A 21024-nucleotide genomic window follows, 5' to 3' on the forward strand; every position below is an offset into this window, starting at 1 on the left:
GGGAAGTCCGGTTAGGGGTGGTACCGCGCATGCGCTTCGCCGCTCCTCGAGGCAGAGCATGGAGCCGCCATCTTGAGGCTGGGCGGAAGTTGCCCGGGCAACCGAGGGCGGGTGGGAGCTGGGCGACCCGGACCTGGGGCGGGGGGGCGCGGGGGGCCTTGCGCCGCCGTTATCTCTGGGGGGGCAACGCGGGAACCTTTCCCCCCATTACTGTCTTCTGGAGAGTCCTTCCCTGCCGGCGGGAGGAGCCCTCTCACGGCTGCGGCTCAGCGGGCGCTTCTCGGTCCCTTTCCGCGCTGCCCCCTCCGCTGTGACCCCGCACCCCCGGCGTTGTCCCCACGGTTGCTCCCGTCCCCGCGCCGCTTTTCCCTCTGTTCTGGGGGCGCGGTGGGTGAGGCCGCGGCCCCACCCGGGCTGAGGGCGGTGGTTGTGCCCCGGCCGCCCCTCCCCGGGACGCGGCCCCGGTGTCACCCGGTGCCGGCGGCGCCGCGGACTTTGTCCCCACGTGCGCAGAGGGCAACCGCTCGGAGCCGTCACCGCGCGGAGGATGAGCGGGGCCGGGCCGTGATGGCGGTGTGGGGCGATCTGGAGCAGCCCGGGGCGGACGCGGCGGCCGGGGAGGAGTTCCTGCGTGCGGCCTTCCAGGTGCTGCTGGAGGAGGCGGTCAGGAAGGGCACAGACGTGGCCCAGAAGGTGGGAGCACGGGGGAAGGGGGCGGCCCTCGGGTGGGGGCCTCGGGCTGAGTGCTGAGCGCTGCCTGCAGGTGTGCGAGTGGAAGGAGCCCCACGAGCTGCGGGAGCTGCTGGACCTGGAGCTGCGGAGCCACGGGGAGAACGCGGATCGGCTGCTGCAGCGCTGCCGCGACATCATCCGCTACAGCGTGAAGACCTGTGAGCATCCCACCCCCACCCGGGGCCGCAGATCCGGAAGCGCTGACTGGGGGTCATAGTTCGCAACTGCTCCACTCGTGTCACCGTCCCCGCGCAGCTCCCGACCGCTCTCCTCGAGTCCCTGCTGCCCCTACGGGTCCCGACGGACCCACTCGTGTCCCTGACACCCGGATGGGTCCCAGCAGTGCCATTCTTGTCCCGGCAGCCCCACTTGTGTCCTTGATACCCGCACAGCACTGGCTGTCCACATCCTAGCTGATCTTTTTCCTCTGGCAGCTGTATTCCCAAGGCCCTATGGGGACTGTCACCGATGTCCCACTGGCACAGTGTCTCTCAGCCCCTCCACCAACTGACCCCCCCATCAACCCTGCCCCCCCTTTCCCCTCTTCTTAGGCCACCCCCGCTTCTTCAACCAGCTCTTCTCGGGCCTGGACCACCATGCGCTGGCGGGACGCCTGCTCACCGAGACGCTCAACACCAGCCAGTACGTGCCTGGGGCTGCAGGTGGGGGTCTCACCCCAAGGGGTGGCTTCACTTCCCCCCTGCTGTGCCCCCAGGTACACCTATGAGATCGCCCCGGTGTTTGTGCTGATGGAGGAGGTGGTGCTGGCCAAACTGCGCAAGCTGGTGGGCTGGGACAGCGGCGATGGCATCTTCTGCCCTGGTATAAGGGGGGGAGGGGGCTGCTGCAGGACCCCCAGCTCCGGGCCTGTCCTCAGTGCCAGCGCTGCTGTCATTGTGCCCGGGCAGGGGGCTCCATCTCCAACATGTACGCCATGAACGTGGCCCGCTTCCAGCGCTTCCCTGAGAGCCGGCAGCAGGGCAGCCATGTGCTGCCACGCCTGGTGCTCTTCACCTCAGAGGAGGTGGGCACGGCAATGGGGATGGGTGGGAGTGGGGGCAGGAGCAGCCCCTGAGCCCCCACCTGCTGTCCTCACAGAGCCACTACTCCATCCTGAAAGGAGCCGCCTTCCTGGGCATTGGCACCGACAACGTTGTCCTGGTGCATGCAGATGAGAGGTGGGAGCGCTGGGATCACACCGGGTTAACACGGATTGCGCTGGGACCCCCGGTCCCTGCCCCGCTGCTGACCCCAGCCCCACTGCATCCCCCAGGGGGAAGATGATACCCGAGGAGCTGGAGAAGGAGATTGAAAGGGTGAAAAGTGAGGTGAGGCCAGGGCAGGGATGGCTGACACGGGACCCCCTGTCCCCCACTGCTGCCTCCCATCCCCACACGCTGTCCTGTCCCCAGGGTGCTGTGCCGTTCTTTGTCAGTGCCACCTCTGGTACCACCGTGCTGGGCGCCTTCGACCCACTGGGCCCAGTGGCAGACGTGTGCCAGCGCCACGGCCTCTGGCTGCACGTGGATGTGAGTGCCAGGGAGACCCCACTGTGCACCCCCAGCCCCACCTCCCTGCACTCACCCCGCTCTGTTCTCCAGGCTGCTTGGGGAGGGAGTGCACTGCTGTCCAAGAAACATCGGCACCTCCTCGCTGGTATCGAGAGGTACCGCCAAACGGGTGCTTTGTGGGGACGTGGAGCCACATCTCTCAGAGCCCCCCAACGTGTTGTGTCTGTAGGGCTGACTCGGTGGCCTGGAACCCCCACAAGATGCTGACAGTGGGGCTGCAGTGCTCGGCCTTCCTGCTCCGCGATGAATCTGTGAGTCCCATGGTCCCTGGGATCCCACTGGGACCCCCTCTGACCCCTTGGGACTCCTCAGGACCCCACTGGGAACCCCCTGGAACCTTCTCTAGTCCCTCAGACCCTACACAAGTTCCCTTGGAACCTTCTGGAACCCTAGCAAGACCGACATGAAGTCCTTTGATACTCTGGGACCTCCTGAGATCCTCTGGGATCCCCTGTCATTCCCTGCACCCATCAGGACGCCCTGGGAACCCCTTGCATCCCTCTGAGACCTTGCTGAGACCCTGGGGACCCCCACAGCCACACTTTGATCCCTGTCTCCCACAGGGGTTGCTGCAGCGCTGCCATGGGTCTGGTGCCACGTACCTCTTCCAGCCCGACAAATTCTACGACGTGACATACGACACCGGGGACAAAACGGTGCAGTGCGGCCGCCGCGTGGACTGCCTCAAGCTGTGGCTGCTCTGGAAGGCGGTGGGGACCGAAGGGCTGGAGCAGCGTGTGGACAGGGCCTTCTCCTACACCCGGTGAGTGCGGGAGCCACCACTGGGTGCCACCACCGGAGCCACCACCGGGTGTGCTCACACTCCTTTCTGTCCCCAGCTACTTGGCTGCAGAGCTGAAGAGACGGGACGGCTTCCAGCTGGTGATGGAGGTACACTGCGTTGCGCTGCAGTGCCCCACGGGTGGGGGTGAGCCCCATGGGGGCGGCAGCAGGGAGCGTCGCCCCGAGAGCCCCTTTGGGGAGCACAGCAGCTCCAGAATGGAGCCCTAAGCACCATTCCCCGCTCTCCTTTCTTCACAGCCTGAATTTCTCAACCTCTGCTTCTGGTTTGTGCCCCCCAGCCTGCGGGGCCGCCAGGGCTGCGCTGATTTTGAGCTACTTTTGGGGAAGGTGAGCGTGGAATCCGGTGGTTCCCCCCACCCTTTCTGCCTCAGTGTCTGTCCCAGCACAGATCCCCAGCGCCTTTTCCCCCCCAGGTGGCCCCTGCCATCAAGGAGAGGATGATGAAGGAGGGCTCCATGATGGTGGGCTACCAGCCCCACGGTGCCAGGCCCAACTTCTTCCGGCAGATCGTTACCAGCCCTGCCGTCACCAGGGCCGACCTCGACTTCTTCCTGGACGAGATTGAGCGGCTTGGACGTGACTTGTAGGGCCCCCCTGCCCCCCCCAGGGCTGTGGGGACGCCGGGGACCGAGGACACTCCCACGTGCTGCGCACTGCAGTTCAATAAACACTGAAATGAGTAAAACAAACATGGTTTTACTGCGCTATTTTCGGTATAAAATAACCCCGAAGTTTGGGACGTCGGTGCGTCCCCGCCCCCAGGGTTGGTACTGTGAGCCAGCAGCGTGCCCTAGTGGCCAAGGACGTCACTGGTGTCAGGGTTGACCAACAGAGGACATTTTGAGGCCATTCTGGGGCAGTTTGGGGATGGTATCACAGCCTCCTTGGGTCCCCATGGGATCCCAATGGCGCTTTGGGCTCCTCATGTCAGTGTCACAGTGTCCCCAAAGGTCCCTGTGCTCCCCCCCTCATTATTCTCGAGGAACAATCTCAGTGTCCACGCGTTTCTGTGCTCTTCCATGTCCCCACTGCACCCCCATATTTTCCCCGTGTTATCCCCATGGGGGGTGGCCCCTCTCTGACCGTCCAGAGGGGTGGGGTCTGAGGTACCCCCGGCCCCTCACACCTCAATGATCCTGGGGGAAGCAGGGCCTTTCTGTGTCAGTTATCACATAACAATTGTGACCATTGTCATAGTGTTGCCATTGTCGCTGTGTCCCTTTGTTACAATTATCACCATATCCTATCGACTCCCACCTTCCCCCCAGCCCTCTGCTGCTTTCATCTGTGCTTCCCCAGAACGCCCTGCACCACCCCAAAATGACAATGCCTGTGCAGCACCACCGGGTTTATTGCAGCGGCAGCAGGCAGGGAACAGCTCCGCAGCTGCAGGAGCCCATCAGGTGCTGTTCTCCAATCTGATCAGGATGGGCACAAGCACTTTGTCCACAAATTTCAAGAGCGTGCAGCGCCAGGAGGGCACGTGCTGGTCCTCCTGCATCAGCTCCATCTGCTGCAGCGCTGCCGCCTCGTGCCCACGGCCCTCCTGCAGCTGCGCCTCGTGCTCCTGTGGGATGAGGAATGCACCGGTACGGCCACACCGCACCTCCACCCAACGCCATGGCACAGCCACAGCACACAGTGCACCACCAGAATGCATCAGCACTGCTGCACAGCGCCGGCACCGTGCTCACCTGCAGGCGGTGAGCCAGCACCTCGTTCTGCTCCTCCAGCCACGCACGCTGCTCCTCCTGCAGCTGCTGCAACCGCAGCCACCAGCGCTCCTCCAGCTGCACCTCCGCTGCTTCGTGGGTGGCAATCACCTCGGCCAGGGCCGCCCGCTGCTGCTGCTGCTCTTCCAGCTGCTTCTCCACTGCCTGTTTGACCACCGCCACCTCAGCCAACGTCACCTTCTGCTGCTGCTCCAAAAGGCCAACTCGCGCTTCTGCTGCCTCCTTGGCCGCTCTCATCTCAGCCAACGCCGCCTCGTGCTGCTGCCGGTGCTCCTCCATCTGCTTCTCCATCGCCTCCTTGATGGCTGTCGCCTCAGCCAGCGCTGCTTCCCACCGATGGAACCGCTTCTCAGCCACCTCCACGTTATTCATCAGCACTTTGCTCTGCTGCGTGAACTCCTCCAGCACTGCCTCTTCCTGATGGTACTGCCGAGGCACAGCCATTGCCACCACGCCCGCTGCCACCACACCCTGCTCACCTTGACGCCCTTGTTGGGCCTTCACTTGTACTCCTCCAACACAAGCTTCAGGTCCTCCTGGAGCAGCCACATGCCCCCAGGCTTAGTGTAGTGCCCACACTGCACGCAGAGCTGAGTGTCCCCCCACAGCTCCTGCAGCACCGCGTAGCACCGCTGCTCTGACGCTTCCTCATTGCGCCTGCAGAACTCCTCCTTGGCCACCTCCAGCTTGTCCTGTGCCAAAAAGCAGCACTCAGGTGCATGGAAATCACCCCCAGCCCCACACTTTGACAGTGACGTACCATCAGCAGTTCCTGGTAGCGTTGCTTGGAGTTGGCAAAGGCGTGGGACAGGAAGAAGGTGATGGCAAGTTGCTTCCAGTCCTGGTGCACGGCCATCAGTGCATCGTGCGAGGCCGCGGGCAGCACCAGGCCCTGCTCCATGCCCTGCTGGTACTCAGCCACTGCAGCCTCCACCACTGCTCTGTTCTCAGCTTCTGCCACCACCGTGAGCGCAGTCTCCACGCAGGGCACAGAGCCGGTCCACCATGCATGCCAGCCCTGCGAGAAGTGACAGTTACTCGTCCTCCCCCCCACATGTCCCCTATGCATCACCAGTCCTCGCTCCCACTGCTCACCGCTGCCTGTCACCTGGTGCCAGCCCGGCAACACCTCACTGGCGCCTCCTTCCACATGTACCAGCAGAAGGCGCCCACCCATTGCCGGAAGCGCTGCTGTAGCTGCTCCTCCGGCAGCACCTCCGTCTGCGCCAGGTCTCTGCCCTCCGCCGGCCGGTCCGGCGTGAAAAACCCGCGGCGAGGGAAGAAGCTGCGCAGGCGGTGCCGCAGCTCATTGTGCTTCTCAACCACGTATCCTTTGCCTGCATTGTCACTGTCAGCACGGTGCCACTGTGACACTTTGACACGGTTTTGCAGCGGACAAAGCCCCGCCGCGGGGGAGCGGCACCGCGGCACCGGGCGCCCCGGAGTTGGAGCCCTGTGACGCCCGTCCGCTTGGGCCGATGGAAGACGTGAAAGAAAGAAACCGAGCGGCAGAAGTATTATTGCCGTTAAGGAGGAGATCCTCCTGGCAGCGCTGGGGCAGCTCTCCAAAAATTCTGCCCCGGTTGATCACTCACGGGTTATGGTTTCACATCTGTTACACATGTCGTTACGTTCCCCGAATCGTTATCCTGCGACTCCGCAGGGCCGCCCAACACACGCGGCCCCATTTGGTGCTTCGGCCGCCCCGAACACAACGGCCTTTACCTTTCCCCCGCTGAGGGGCCCCGCAGCAGCTCTTTAATCCTTCGGATCGTGGGAGCTGCTCCGGAGGACGACAGCTCCGATAACCGCCGCCCCTCCTCCACCCCCGGGTCCGTTTGTGCCGCGGTGCCGCGGTTTGGGATGGGAGTACCGCTGATAACCGCAGGCAGCGCGGAGCCCCAAGGACACCGCAGCGCGGTCCCACGGCCGCCGGGCGCAGCCCACGTGGTCCGGTGCGTTTTCCTTTCCCGTCCTCTTCTCCGCTGTTTAATCTTCCCGGGCCGTAAAGCCGCGCTCTCCCGCCGCTCGCACTGAGCCCCGCACCCCGCGCCCTTTCCCCCATTCCCGGGCGCAGTTGCCCCCACGTGGAGGCAGCGCAGCGCAGGACTACAGTTCCCGGCGTGCCCCGCGCGGGGCGCTGCGCTGATTGGCTGCGGGAGAGATTTTGAACGGGACGCGCGCCGGGGCCGGCGCTCAGTTGGAGGCGGCCGGCGGCGGCGGGGCCGGTGGGGCCGGGGTGAGCCCGGGGGTCTGGGTCCCTGCGGGGCCTGGAGGTGGGGAGCGAAGGGGTAGAGGGGCACTGCAGGCTCTGGGGGCTGAGAAGGAGTTGGAGACTGCGGTATTGGGCGGGTGAAATTTAAGGGAGCCATGGAAGGAGCAATGGGAATATCTGGGGTGCGGGGCTTCAGGCTCCGGACGGTGTAGGAGTGGGGCTGCAGTCCTTGGGACTGGAGGGGGTCGTCAAGCCCGGGGGGGGTTCCTGCAGGGAGGATCGGGATGTGGTGGGAGGGATATGTGTGTGCGCCGTAAGGAATGGGTTTGGGGGTGGGAGGGATCTGATACCTGAGGGCTCTTGAGGGGAGATGGGGAGTGGACTGTGAGCTGTCCTCGAGCCGTGGGGGCTGAGCTGTAAGGGAAAGGGAAGCTCAGCTTGGGGGTTGCAAGCAATGGGGCACCTATGTTCTCCTTCCAGCCCACCTCTGCACCCCCCAGCGCTGCCATGAAGCGCCTCAAAGGAGTGGACTTTGTGTCCCGCACCACCAGCTCCGAGGGGACGGAGGAGCTGCTCACAGAGCTGTCGGTGAGCTGAGGGAGAAGGGGGGGGTCTCAACTCATTGCTGAGTGACCCCCAGTTGGACATCAATGCTCTTTTTTCTCCCCTTCCTTCCCCCCCCCCCCCCAGCAAAGCCTCTCCTGCAGTGCAGCGGTGCCGGGCAGTGTTCAGAGCTCAGTGTGTGACCGAATCCTGCGTGTCTGTGTGCAGCGCCTGGCGGAGCCGAGCTGCTGCCTCGCTCATGCCACCAGCTTGCTGGCGCTGGCCGAGGTGGCCTGCAGGGGCTTCGTCACCGCTGCCACCGCTCCGCCGGCCCCTCTGTACCTGGAGAAGATCCTCTACCATCTGCTGAAGAACGCGGCCGCCCGCAGCCCCCGTGATGCCTGCAGGCGTGCGGCGGAGCTCCTCCACACTCAGCTCTGTGCTCACCGCCGCAGCCACGCTCTGTGTGCTGACTTCAGTTCCATTGCCCACAGCAGCTTCTGTGCACTGTGGAGTGCGGCGGGGACAGTGGGGGACCGAGTGCAGGCCCTGCGCTTCCTGCTGCTGCTGGAGGATGAGGAGGGGGCTGCGCTGCCCCTGGAGCCGCCCTTCTTCACCTCGCAAACCGCTCGGCAGGTGGTGGCCACCACCCTCTCCAAAGCCCCCCACGCTCCATCCTCAGCTCGCTTTGGCCGGGAGCTGCGGGGTCGCCTCCTGACCTCCCTGCATGAGGACACAGCATGGCTGCCCTCCCTGCCCCGGGCCCTTTGCTTCTTGGAGCTGGCGTTGGATCAGTGCCGGCAGCTCTGCAAGGGTGGCTGCTATGAGGAGGCAGAGGCAGTGGTGAGGGATGCACAGAGTTTCTTGGGCAGCTCCTCGGGCTCTGATGCATCGCTCAGCGAGGCCCTGTCCCTGCTGGAGGCCGGCATGCAGCTGAGCCGGGCGCTGGCTGAGAACATGTGCTTGGTGGGGCCGGCCCTGGCACAGGCGGTGGCAGCATTGGGTGGTGCAGCGGAGGCCTCGGGGCGCTTCCTCAGGGTGCTGGCCGAGGGCTGCCAGTTCATCATCGCATCCATCAGTCAGCATGCCAGGAGCAGCCAGCAGCAGCCACTGTCTCGGGAGGATGCACTCTACCTCTGCACCTTCATGCAGGGGCACTGCCGCGTCCTCGGTCTGCTGCTGGGCACGGTAAGGCCGCAGGGTAACGAGGGCTCTCCTGTTGGGTGTATCTCCAGCAGCAGTGTCCCTGTCCCCACCAGTCCCACTGCTGTTGTGGCTGTGCGGTTGACTTCATCCTTTCTCTCTCAGGTTCCTCCTGATGGTGTGAAGCAGAAGCTCATGCTGAAGCAGCTGCTGTACCACAGCCTCCAGCTCTTCACCAGCATTGCCTGTGACACCTTCCGCTCCTCCCAGGTACTGGTGGTGTTGTGGACAATGTCTGATGGGGTGCACAGGAGCTGCTGGAGCTGCCCTGGGACTGTTTCCATGGTCTCTGAGGGGCTCTCCGTGCACACCCATCCCTCTGACTGTCCCTTGCAGGTGGCTGAGTGGCTGGGGCAGGAGCAGCTGACGTCGGGCTGCCGGGACACTGTGATGCAAATGCTGGAGGCTCTGGAGGGACTTCCCCAGGGCGAGCAAGCCAAGTATCTTGACATTACTGGTCAGTGTCTTTGCAGCACCAGGCCTCCTTCCTTGGCATTACTTGGGGCAAACGTAGTCACACACAGCTCAGTACCTTCCCCTGCTTGTGTACCAAGAGGGGAGGGCCCCTCTGCCTCCCAGCATGTGTGGCCAGAGGGGCTGATCTGCTCCTGGGAGAGGGGCAAGTGGGACAGTCCCTGTCCAATGTGTCTTCAGTATTCATTTTTCCCCTCAACAGCATCATGTGCATTTAAGCTGGCATACATCTTCTACAGCCAGAACCTTCATAAGGAAGCCAGCTCCATCTCTGAGCTCCTCTGCAAGAGGCTGAAGTCAATAGATGCCTTCAGATTCCCAGAGATACCCCCCGAAAAGGTGAGCAGCTGCATGATGCAATAGGACAAAGGAGAGGAAGGGGCTCAGCGGGTGGGCAGGGTGCTGAAACTGCTCCTCTGTGCTCCCTCTGCAGCTGCACAGATGCTTCAGGCTGCAGGTGGAGAGCTACCGCAAGCTGGGCCGGCTTGAGAGCGCGCTGGCATCCTGCGTGCGGTGGCTGGTGTCACTGCGGGGCCGCATCAGGGAACTGCTGGAGGAGCCCATCGGTCTCTGGGTCCGGGTGAAAACAGATGGAGTGAAGCAGAGAGCAGAGGACTTGCGGCTGAGGTGAGGGAGAGCGCTGCCCTGCGCGTGGGGGGCTGTGCTGTGCTTCCCATGCTGCTAAGGGCTCAGGGAGCTGTGGCTGTGCAGCCTGGAGGAGGCTCTGAGGAGACCCCAGAGTGACCTCAGGGTTAAACTGGGGCCGTAAGGAAGAAGGGGACAGAGCCTGGCTTTGAGATCCCTTCCAGCCCAGACTGTGCTGCAATGTCGTGGTTAAAATGATCTCTCAATGTCGAGCTTAAAATGGGGAGCTCTGCACTGAGTCCCCATGCAGCCCCTGTTCCCCCAGGACCCTGAAGGAAGAGCTGTCTGCTCACCGCCTGGACACGGAGACCTTGGTGGCCGTGCTCTTCGCCGAGCTGAAGGCGTACAAGAGCGTCCGTGCCGACACGGGGCAGGAGCGCTACAACGTGCTGTGCGACCTGCTGGAGATCTGCTCCGAGGAGAGCGGCCGCCTGCACGAGCGCGCTGCCGGCTTGGTGGAGCTGGCCCAGGTCCTGTGCTACCACAACTACGCCCAGCAGACAGACTGGTGGGTGCTGTGGGTGGCTCCGTCCCATGTCCCTGCAAAACCCCCACGGAGCCTCAGAGGGACCTCGGTGGGATTTAGGGGGTTGGAGTAGCGAGGGATTGAAGTAGCGTTGCTCTGGTGCTTGCTGCTCTCGAGGTGGTTTGGGTGTTGGGTGTCTTTTCTTTTTACAATGCGTTCTGGGGGCACAAGGCCGTGTTTCAGCTCCCCTCCCTGGCAGCTCTGCACTGGACTCTGTCCGTGAAGCCCTGCGGCTGCTGGACTCGGTGCCCAGGAACGCTGAGAACCGGGAGCAGCTCCTCGATGACCGTGCACAGGCTCTGCTCTGGCTCTACATCTGCACCCTGGAGTCCAAGCTGGAGGAGGTGTGGGGGGGCACCCATGGCTGCCCACAAGTGCCCCCACGTTTTGTAGTGCCCTTTAATGTGCCTCATTGCTGCCTGTAACCTGCTGCAGGGCATAGCAAGGGAGCAGAGAGTCAAAGCTCTGGGGCAGAAGAGTCTGGAAGACTTTGAGCCCAATGACCTCAACTACGAAAGCAGGCTGCAGGAGGATGTGTTCCTGAACAGTGGCATCTCCTTCAACCTGATGACAGAGTTGGGTGAGAGCACAGCGGGTTTGGGCCCTTTGTACTGTCAGGAAGGCTTCCCTGGGGCACCTGGATTTGGGCCGGGAGTGAGGTACCCCCCAAGGAAGGGGGAGAGGTGGTGGTGTACAGTGGTGGTGCTGGTGGTGGCTTGGTGCTGTGACAAAGCTGCTCAGCCCTATGCTGTGCCCACAGCTCAGTCCAAGAGCCTGGATGATGCCTTAGCCCTGTGGAAGCAGCTGCTGACACCTCAGGGCATCCCAGCTGTGCGCAGCCTGGAGCAGACCATGGCCTCCCTTCATGTTGCAGCAGCTCTCTTCAGGCTGATGGACAAGGTAACACTGCTGGGGCTGCGCAGGGTCCTGTTCAGCAGCACAACAGCATTGTCTCCCTGGTGTAGTCCCTGATCATAATGTGGGTTTTTCCTGCCTCCAGCCTCTGCAAGCCATGGAGAGCTACCTGCTGCTGCGAGCCCTGTGCAGCGCACTTGGGGACAACTTGGGCATGGCCAGAGCTCTCTGCCAGGTCACCAAACTGCTCCTCCAGCTGGAGTGCTCTGACTATGCCAAGGCAAGCCCCTTGTGGAGGGGGGGTCAGGGGGCAGCTCAGCTGGTTCTGCAGCCACAGCCCTCACGCTGACCTCTTGCCTTCCAGCTCTTCCTGGAAGAGACAGAGTCATGCTTGCAGAGAGCAGACAGAGACAGTGACTCCTTCCTGCTGCTGCAGCAGACCTGCCTCGTGCTCCGCAGCCAGCTGTACTGCGCCAGCCACCGCGTGAGTCACCCTGAGAGCCCTTCTTTGCCTCAGCCGCAGTGTCGGGAGGCAAGAGGAGACCTTGGCAGCTCTGCCTGGCAGTCCTCAATGCCTCATGCTGCCGACCTGGCCTACCTTATCCACGGAGGCTCCCTCGACCACAGATAGTGACTTTCTTCTTCTGCTGCCTCCTGCAGATCCAGGATGGCACTGCCCTCTTGCTGGAGGTGCTCCAGAACCCGGCTCTGCAAAAGACTGCCAAGGTCTGGTACATGCTGCAAGCACAAGTCCTGCAGCTGACCGCCACCTACCTGAGCCTGCCTCCCGCACAGCTCTCACCAGAGTTCAGGCAGCACATCTTGGTGCAGGGTGAGCCCCCGAGGTGCTGGAACCCCCCCCCCAAGCACCAGACTGTTGGCAAAACCCTGTTGCAACCCTTTTGGGACTGGGAAGGGATAACTGGGTTTTGTGCCAGGAAATGGGCGCCAGTGCCCATGGCAGCTCTCGTGCAGGGTGGAAGACGCCTGAGATTGCTCTGAGCGAAGCCCACAAGTTGTTACGTAGCATCATCCTCCTCCTGATGGGCAGCAACCTGCTGGGCTCCCACAAGTCGACAGTGGACGTCCAGTTCATGGACTGCGGTGAGTGGACAGGTGGTGTGGGCTAAGAAACAGCTGGAAGGACACATGGGCTCCTTTTTCTCACTTGGGAGGAGCAGCTTTGTCACCCTCGTGTCCTTCCTGGCAGGAGATAATGTGCTGCAGAAGTGGCAAGTGCTGGCTGATGTGCTGGGCTGCTCGGAGCGCTTGGTGGTCCTCCTCAGCAGGGTGGAGGTGATGTGCAAAGCCAAAGCCTTCTGCTTGGAGGCCATCAAGCTGGCTGTGAAACTGCAGGCGATCCGATGGTGAGCGACTGTGGATGGGGACAGCCCCCTTCCTGGGCCTGGGGGATGCCCTTCTGTGAGGGGTTGGTCTGGAGCAAGCAGCTCCTCTGATGTTTGTCCTGGGGAATGTTATACAGGAGATCAGCTCAGAAGTTCAAACTGAACAGCACTAGGAATGGGGCTGTGGCTTTTTGGGGCTCTGAGGGCTGTTTTTTTTTTCCCCCCGAGGTGTGTTTCCTTCCTGGTGCTGAAGGCTCAGCTGGAGCTGCAGCAGAGTGAGCTGGAGCTGAGCCACTGGAACCTGCAGCAGGCTCTGTTCCTGCTGGAGTCAGGCACTGGTGAGTCCCTGCTCCGGGCTGGAAGAAGGGAGGGGCGCAGGGAACAAAATGCTCCCCAGCCATGCTAGGAGCTCATTCATGGCTGCTTCTGGGGCTTGGGCAAATAGGGGTCTGCTTCTCAAACCACCATCACCTCTGCCTGCAGAGTTTGAGGCTGATGAGAAGCAGCGAGGCCCCATGAAGATCTTGCCCAGGAAGGGCAAACCAGAGGGCAAGAAGCAGCAGGAGGAGGGCTCTGAGCCCCCTGGGGAAGATGAGGGCTTTCTGAAGGGCCCTGCATTGGAGTTTGTGGCCATGGTGAGCGGCTTGGAGAAAGCAGATGACCTCAGCTCCTCTCCACAACTGAAACCCAAGAGGAAGAGGAGGCTTGCCTTCCTCGCCCACCCTGCTGCCTGCCCCTGCTGCCTGTGCTCCGACCTGACCCTGTCATCCATCTGCCTCCGCTGGCTGCTCTCTTGTGCACGGGGCGAGCTGGCGGCCGGCAGCGCAGCCGAAGGGTTGGGGCTGATCCGGGCCACCCTGCAGCGCTGCGTGACTGTGGCCCCTCGCTTCGCTGTCCTGCTGCAAGACAAGCTGGGCAACGGTCACAACACGCCTGCGCTGAAGCTGCTGGATGATTTGGTGGCCGCTGGCTATGCCACGCTGGCCCTTCACAGCCTGGCTGGTCCCTGGCCCGAGGAGAAGCTGGAGGAACAGCTGGAAGTCAGTCTGTCCTTCTTCGCATCCTGCAGCCCCCACCTGCCCAGCCTGGGGGTCTCCAAGGCCAGCGTGCTGCTTGCCAAAGCCACGGCCATTCTTTGCCGCTTGGCCACCAAGCATGGGGGCTCTGTGGACACCGTCTTTGCCTCTGCTTGGTCTTGGCAGCCAGCCCCACCGACTCCCACTGAGCCCAAAGCGGCAGCAGCTGCACCCATGATGGACAAAGCTCAACTGAAGAGGCTTAAAAACAAAGCAGCAATCGCAGCATCACCTGTGCTTAAACCCAAAGCCAAGAAGACCCGGAGAGCAAAGCTCCCATCGGTGGCAGATGCCGATACATTTCTCATGAGCAATTTTGATGCAGAGCTGCCCGCTGCTGTTAGTCGGACTGTGACAACATCCTGCACCCCACATCCCAACTCGTGTCCCCGCAGCAAAGCGTGTTCACGGGGCTCTGTGGCATCCCCTGCACGTAAACCCAGAGGAAAGAAGAACCAGAAAGCAAAGAACGTGGGCACCAACGATGTCTTTGCTTTGGGTGACTCAGACAGTGAGGTGCCCCCGATTGTGATCCGGACAGCATTGCCCTGCACACCACACCAGAAGTCCTATCCTGCAGCCAAGGCGTGCACTCGTGGGGCTGCAATGCTCCTTCGCCCCAGGGCTCCCTTCACCGTGTTCACCGAGGCCTCTCCGCCACTCAGCAAGTCACAGCTCCTAAAGGCACCCAAAGTCCGTGGGAAAACCAGGTCCCGCCTGCTGGTAAGTGGGGCAGAAGGAGGCCGGGCAGCCCCAGATGCCGGGTGTAGCCCTTCCACCTCCCTGTCCCTCTGCTGTAGGTGACATTCAGCGATGACAGTGACACTGAGGGTCCCAAATCAGTGCTGAGCCCTGTCCCTAGCAAAGCACCCGTTCCCAGCTGCAAGACGCCGCCATCAGCGTCCCGCTCACAGAGAGCCCTGCTCCCCCAGTGCGTGGACATGGGGGGCTCCCAGCTGAGCTCCTCCTCCACGGGCAGAGGCCGTGGGAGCAGTGCTCGGCCCCGGCGGGGACGCAGGGTTGGAGGCACAGAGAAGAAGGAGCGGGTGGCACACAGGGCTCCAAGCTGGAAAGGGGATGAGGAACGGGAGCTGTTGAGATCCATCGAAGAGGAGGAAAAGGTGGAGGAGCAACTCAACGTCAGCTTGGAGCTACTCCAAGCGTCTGAGGATGGAGCCAAGGGTGATTTGGGGAAAGGGAATGGGATTGCTGGGAGCCTTTGTGCACCCCAAGCTGCACATTGTCGCTGCTGGCACCAGCAAGGGGACCAAGCGGCTCTGCTTCATCCTGCAGGTGGGATCCAACCCAGGCAGGAGGGTGTGGATGTGCAGCTTGAGGTGCTGCGGCAGGAGGCCGCCAGTGACAACCTGATACAGCAGAGGCTGGGCAGTATGGAGCCCCTGTGCCTCAGTGCCCTGCACAACATGCTGCCTGCTGAGGCTGGTGAGCAAACACAGGGCTGCAGGGATGGTTCTGGGAGTGGGGAACTGTGGGTGATGTGTGGGCAAAACTGTGATCTGGGAGAAAAAAGAAGAGAGGGGGGAGAAAAGGGGAAGGGTGGGAACAAGCTGTCCGGGGAAATAAGTCTCCATCCCTGCAGGTTTTTAAGATGGGGATGCTGAGGGACACGGTGCAGTGGTGGGTTTGTCAGTGATGGGTTAACAGTCAGACTTAACAGCTTCAGAGGTCTTTTCCAACTGAACTGATCCTCTGAAAACTGCACAGGGAACACCAGGGTCATCACAGGGCTCTCTGCCTGATTCAGATTTGCTGCTCTGTCCCTTCCAGACACCTCCTCACTGGATACAGCCTGCGGGCTCCTGAAATCTGCCTTCAGCTGCATCAGCCACTGCCCACCTGGCACGCTGTACAGCCAGCTCTGTCAGCTCCTGGCTCTGGCCACGGGTGACCAGGACCCCATCACCACTGCCTACCTGCTGTCTGAGTCTGTCTCAGTCACCACGCGCCATCAGCTGCTCAGCATTGTCCACAGGAAGCTTCAGTAGGTCCCACAGCTCCCTGCCGTCATCCCCAGAGCATCGCTGGGGAGGGGCTCAGTGAACAGGGGTGGTTTGGGGATGACCTTCCTCCCTGAATGCCTTTGTAGTAAGGAGAAGAAGTCAGTGGCAGATGTGGCTGAGCAGCTCCAAGGGCTGTCCCTGCAGGACAAGGATGCTGCTTCGCACCGCCACCACCTCACTGAGATCCAGGACCTCTTCAGCTTCAGCCCCACAGCCGTGGGGTCCCAGGAGTGCACCAGCTTCAGTGAGCAGCTGCAGCAGATCCCAGATGGTGAGGACTGATCAAAACAGAACCCCATGGTGTGCTGCCTGATGCCTGAAACCCTCAGGGCTGACCTGAAGGTCTGTGGGTGACTTTTTCAGGGGTGACCGTGTGTGTGTTGACTCTGGTGAGCATCCAGCCCACCTCCATGGGGGACACGCTGCTGCTGACGCGGTTGGAGAGAGGCAGCGCTCCCATCACTGTCCGGATCCCAACTGCCCTCTCCAAGGTGAGGGGAAGGCTGGGTGTGGAGCAGTGGGGATGAGCCCAGGGCTGAGATCACAGCTCCTGTCATCTTCCAGACCCCTCTGAGCTCAGTGCTGAGTGACTTTGACTCCATCCAGAAGGATCAGAAGGAAACCAGCAACTACACTGACAAGCGGGACTGGTGGCTGTGCCGTTACGAGCTGGACCACAGGATGAAGGCAGGCAGTCATAAAATCATAGCTTGGTTGGGTTGGAGGAGATCTTAAGGCCCACCCAGCCCCTGCAGTGGGCTGATGTCAGCCACCAGCTCAGGTTGCCCGCTGTGCACGACCAGGGATGGGGCAACCCAACGCACTTTCCTGGGTTGCAGTGCTGGGGCTTCACTGCTCTGGATACAGAATTTCTTCCTCACATCCAATCTAATCCCCATTATTTTAGTTGGAAGACATTCTGCCTTAATCTACAACTATCTACTTGTGATACCTGTTATCCTTCCTGTTTATAATCTCCCTATAAATACTGAAAGGTTGCAGTGAGGTATCCCTGGAGCCTTCTTCAGGCTGAACAGGCCCACCTCCCTCAGCATTTCTTCATAGGAAGGGTGCTCCACCCCTCTGAGCATCAAAATGCAAAGTGGTCCCTATGCCCACGCCTCTGAGGGGCTCAGACTGCCTGTGACTCCCTGTGATCTCTTGCAGAACCTCATTGAGAAGCTGGAAACGCAGGTGCTGGGCTGCTGGAAGGCAGCACTGCTCCCATCAGCTCCGGATCCCCTGCTGGCTGAGGAAGCCTCCCGTTTATGTGCCCAGCTGCAGCGGTGTGGCTGCCGGGGCAAGGACCCGTCCTTGCTCAAGGTGAGGAGCTCCTGGGGTTTGGGGTTGGGATGGGAGATGAGCTTCCACCCCGGCTCATGCCTGTCCCTTGCTGCAGGTGGTGCTGAATGCTGCTGCCCTCCTCGGCCCTGCTGATGTGCGAGCCCTGGCTGTGGGGCTGTGCCCAGCTCAGCCCAGCAGAGCCCAGCTCCTCTTGCAGGAGGCCCTGGAGAAGCAGAAAAACAGGACCCAGGAGCCCAGCGGTTCTGTCATCCTGGTGCTGGATAAAGTAAGATCTCAGTGCTGCTGCTGCTTGTGTGGCTCCACTGCCTGCTGCGTTGCTCTCACCTTCATCCTCCTCCTCCTGCAGCACCTGCAGAAGCTGCCCTGGGAGAGCATGGCGTGTCTCAGGGCCCTGCCCGTCACCCGGCTCCCATCCCTGCGCTTCCTCCTCAGCTACGCCCTGGCACAGAAGGTGAGAGAGTGGGGGGACCCAGTTCTGTGTGGGGCTCAGCACCCCCAGGGGTGGGCTGAAGCCGACTTCTCTCCCTCTCCTTTTTGTCCCTCCTGTCCTACCCTGGAGCAGCAGACGAGCTCGGTGCTGTGCCGCGGCATTGACCCCAGCAGGACCTTCTACATCCTCAACCCTCAGAACAACCTTTCGGGCACTGAGGAGCGTTTCCGCAGCTGGTTTGAGAGGTGAGTGGAACCAGGGTGCAGGGGATGGGGGGGGACACCTCCACTCCCACCTTTCTCACCTCCCATCTCACAGTGAACCGGGCTGGAGAGGGGTGACAGGAGCCGTCCCCAGCCAGGAGCAGATGCAGGCAGCGCTGCTGGAGCACGATCTCTACATGTGAGTGCTGGGGATGCCAGGGGCTGGGGTTGGGCTCCGGACATCTGCGTGGGGCAGGGGTGGGCTGGGTGTCCTTCCACCTCTCTCACCCCACTCCATTCCCTCCCAGCTATGCAGGTCACGGTGCAGGCGCACGCCTCCTGGACGGGCAGGCCATCGCTCAGCTGCAGTGCCGTGCTGTCACTCTGCTCTTCGGCTGCAGCAGCGCTGCGCTGGCTGTGCGTGGCAACCTGGAGGGAACTGGCATTGTGCTCAAGTACATCATGGCAGGCTGGTGAGTAGCGGGTGCTCCATCAGCAACGGCTCCGTCTTCCCCAGTTCCACTTGTTTTTGCCTGTGGTGGTTAAGCTGTGACGGGTCTCCTCCCCATGATCTCAACCTGTTAGTTTTTTCTTCCTGGTTTCTCCCCCTTTTGGGGTTGGAGAGGGGCCAGGCATTGACCCGCTCCCTCACCTTGTGCTCCCCGCAGCCCCCTCGTTTTGGGCAACCTATGGGACGTCACCGACCGTGACATTGACCGCTACGCTGAGGCTTTGCTGCGAGCCTGGCTGGGGGCTCGCCCTGGGGCCCCCCTCCTCCACTATGTGTCTGAGGCCCGGCGTGCCCCCCGCCTCCAGCACCTCATCGGCGCTGCCCCTGTGGCCTATGGCCTCCCAGTGGCCCTGCAGTGATGCAGGGGGGGGGGTGGGCACCATCCCCCCCATGGCACATACAGTCACAGGGCTGTGTTTGTCTCCTAATTTATTTTAGTTGCTGTGTTCTTATGTTCAGAGATAATAAAGCTGTTCTTACTCAACGTGGCCTTTCTGTGGTTGCCTGGGGTAGGGGTGACTCGACCTCCCCTCTCCTCTCTTGTGCTACCATTCTTTGCTCCCACCTCCTGGAGGCTGCTATGGGTCTTGCCCCCTCGTTTTGGGGTGCAGCTGAGAAGTAATGGGATTCCTGGCCCTTGGACCCTTCTTTTGCAGGGGGCTACTCTGCAGCCTTTGGGGGTCCCTGAAGCTTTTTTGAGGGGAGACTGTGGGGAGGGGGGGGTTAGGGTTGGGGGGGGTTAGGGTTAGGGGCTGCGCCGTGGTGGTGGTGGTGCCGCCCTCCGGCCGCCAGGGGGCGCTGTGCGGCGGCGCAACGGGAGCGGCGGCGCGGGGCTAGAGCGGCGCGGCGGCCCAAGATGGCGCAGGCCGTGAATGTGGCGGAGCTGCCGTTGCCGCAGCTGGAGGTGCTCAAGAGCCAACTCGAGCAGGTGGGGTGTGGGGGGAGGATAGGGTGCGATGGGTGGGACTTAGGGGCGCGGTGTAGGACAAGCTGGGCCGTGGGTCCTAGGAGGAAGATGGGGGTCTTTGTGTGGGGCCGGGCTGGGCCGTGGGCTGTTCCGGGGTGGGGGCAGCGCGTGGAGTGGGGTGTCACGGGGGCTCATGTCGGCAGGGGGTGCTGTGACACCCGCACCGCGCTGCCTTCACGAAGCTGTGCCTCCCGCACCCCCTGCCCGTCCCTCGGGGGCTGCAGGGCTCTGCCCTGCTCTTGCAATTTAAGATGTGGGGCCGATCCCCATCCCCTCCTGCCCGCTGAAGGGACCCTGCAGTTCCCCCCCGATCAGGGTCCACTCAGTCCTGGGGTCCCCTCTACCCATTCCCCCACGGTTGGGCCACGCTCTCTCCCTAGGAGGTGGAGTTCCTCTCGTCCTCCATCACTCAGCTCAAGGTGGTGCAGACCAAGTACGTGGAAGCCAAGGACTGCCTCAACGTGCTCAACAAAAGCAATGAAGGCAAGTGGGACCCCCGCGAGGCCACACGGCACTGTTCCCCGCCTTCCTGGCTTTGCTGCGTAAAATTACCTGTGGCTTGGGAGGCAGATGTGACTGTAATACCCTTCCCAAATGCTTTGGGTTGTGTTTTGGCCCTGGGGGCTCCCCATGCCCCAGCACTCACGCGTCTCTGCTTGCTCTTCTGCAGGGAAGGACCTGCTGGTGCCACTCACCAGCTCTGTATCCTTTGCGGTCCCCATAGCCCCACGTTGTTAACATCTCCATGGCCTTTAGGGTCAGCAGATCCAGCCCTCGGTGCCTTTGATGCATCACCAACCCACACCAGCAGTGTGGCGTGGCGTTTCTGCCCCGGCTCTGCTGAGCTTTGCTCCCAGAGCTGCTTAACCATCCCAGCTCCCCACTTTCCCTGACCACCCGCACCAGATGTACGTCCCGGGGAAGCTCTCAGATGTTGAGCGCGTGCTGGTCGATGTTGGAACCGGCTACTACGTGGAAAAGGTGAGGGGTGTGTGCCCAGAGGGCCGCAGGGCAGCTTGGCAGATGCAGCGTGTTCCCTTTGGAGCCGCTCCGCCTGTTTGTGCCGCGGGGCGCGGGCAAGCTGCTGCTGCTCCCGCTGCTGCTTCCCCATGGTGCACTCAGGGTGTGAGTTTTGAGCCCCGGGAGGGGATTGCAGCTCCCAGGGCTGCTCGCTGTCTTTCCACACCCAGGGGCTGCACTGCAGTGCGCAGGTGGTGGGGGTTGGCCCTGGTGGGTGACAAACAGGGCTGCCTCCGGGGGGGCCCGCGGGGTTTCAGCGCCGCTTTTGCCCTTTATCCGCTCAGACTGCGGACGATGCCCGAGAGTTCTTCAAGCGGAAGATCGACTTCTTGACCAAGCAGATGGAGAAGATCCAGCCCGCGCTGCAGGAGAAGCACGCCATGAAGCAGGGTAAGGGCCAGCACTGCTGTGGCTCCGCACTTGCGGCCATCGGCGACCCCTCACCACCCCGGTGCCTCTTCCCACAGCTGTGATGGAGATGATGAGCCAGAAAATCCAGCAGCTGACGGCTCTGGGGGCACCACAGGGGGCCACTACCAAGGCGTAACCTTCAGCCTTGGCACCTGCCTTCCTCCACATCGCACTGGGGAGTGGACCCGAGAACACTGCAGGGATGCGGAGCACTCTGCCCCAGTGTTGTCCCCACACTCCCTGTCCGGTCACTCCACGCCGAAGCCGTGCAGCACCACGATGCAAAGCTGGAGCCAAACCTTCCCCCTGTTAAGCAGCGTGCTGCTGCCGGCACACAGAATAAACGAGACGTGGGTAAGGCCCACTGCCCTACTTGCTGCTTCTCAAACTGTGGGGCTCGGGGTCCTGCTCCCAAAGAGTGGAGTGACATGAT

The 21024-nt window shown here is 62.1% G+C and overlaps 4 protein-coding genes across 5 annotated transcripts; 3 read left to right on the forward strand and 1 right to left on the reverse strand.

Moving 5' to 3' along the window:
- The first annotated feature begins 414 nt into the window (after positions 1–414).
- CSAD (cysteine sulfinic acid decarboxylase) lies at positions 415–3801 on the forward strand. Of its 2 annotated transcripts, XM_065754672.1 has the most exons (14): positions 415–693; positions 764–890; positions 1284–1374; positions 1448–1554; positions 1641–1756; positions 1831–1910; positions 2006–2060; positions 2145–2261; positions 2334–2398; positions 2473–2554; positions 2867–3066; positions 3143–3194; positions 3345–3434; positions 3521–3801. In XM_065754672.1, the coding sequence occupies exons 1-14, from the start codon at positions 568–570 to the stop codon at positions 3692–3694; spliced, it is 1482 nt and encodes a 493-aa protein (XP_065610744.1). In that variant the 5' UTR covers positions 415–567; the 3' UTR covers positions 3695–3801. The 2 variants fall into 2 exon arrangements, with proteins under 2 accessions (XP_065610744.1, XP_065610743.1); XM_065754671.1 differs by lacking the exon at positions 3521–3801 and having other exon boundaries at positions 473–693; positions 3143–3231; positions 3345–3429.
- A 705-nt stretch (positions 3802–4506) lies between these two features.
- Positions 4507–7212, reverse strand: LOC136060277 (guanylate-binding protein 1-like). The gene is given in 8 exon segments (XM_065754656.1): positions 4507–4674; positions 4802–4969; positions 5045–5134; positions 5198–5257; positions 5320–5532; positions 5601–5971; positions 5974–6188; positions 6566–7212. Coding segments are annotated over 8 exon segments (1932 nt in total).
- A 259-nt stretch (positions 7213–7471) lies between these two features.
- ESPL1 (extra spindle pole bodies like 1, separase) lies at positions 7472–18584 on the forward strand. The gene is made up of 30 exons (XM_065754685.1): positions 7472–7643; positions 7746–8786; positions 8907–9011; positions 9138–9258; positions 9478–9614; positions 9709–9902; positions 10186–10428; positions 10646–10790; positions 10882–11026; positions 11207–11346; positions 11447–11581; positions 11666–11785; positions 11962–12133; positions 12277–12405; positions 12512–12668; positions 12876–12985; positions 13131–14446; positions 14524–14905; positions 15017–15166; positions 15512–15725; positions 15831–16015; positions 16108–16235; positions 16309–16431; positions 16912–17067; positions 17144–17314; positions 17396–17500; positions 17612–17724; positions 17798–17881; positions 17991–18155; positions 18351–18584. The coding sequence occupies exons 1-30, from the start codon at positions 7521–7523 to the stop codon at positions 18550–18552; spliced, it is 6711 nt and encodes a 2236-aa protein (XP_065610757.1). The 5' UTR covers positions 7472–7520; the 3' UTR covers positions 18553–18584.
- Positions 18585–19018: 434 nt separating this feature from the next.
- PFDN5 (prefoldin subunit 5) lies at positions 19019–20963 on the forward strand. The gene is made up of 6 exons (XM_065754684.1): positions 19019–19121; positions 19541–19643; positions 19831–19862; positions 20067–20141; positions 20465–20570; positions 20648–20963. The coding sequence occupies exons 1-6, from the start codon at positions 19050–19052 to the stop codon at positions 20725–20727; spliced, it is 468 nt and encodes a 155-aa protein (XP_065610756.1). The 5' UTR covers positions 19019–19049; the 3' UTR covers positions 20728–20963.
- The last annotated feature ends 61 nt before the right edge of the window (positions 20964–21024 follow it).

Source organism: Cyrtonyx montezumae, unplaced genomic scaffold, assembly GCF_038088225.1.
Source record: "Cyrtonyx montezumae isolate F1298 unplaced genomic scaffold, pur_monq_1.0 scaffold_92, whole genome shotgun sequence".
In the NCBI taxonomy this organism is placed as follows: domain Eukaryota; kingdom Metazoa; phylum Chordata; class Aves; order Galliformes; family Odontophoridae; genus Cyrtonyx; species Cyrtonyx montezumae.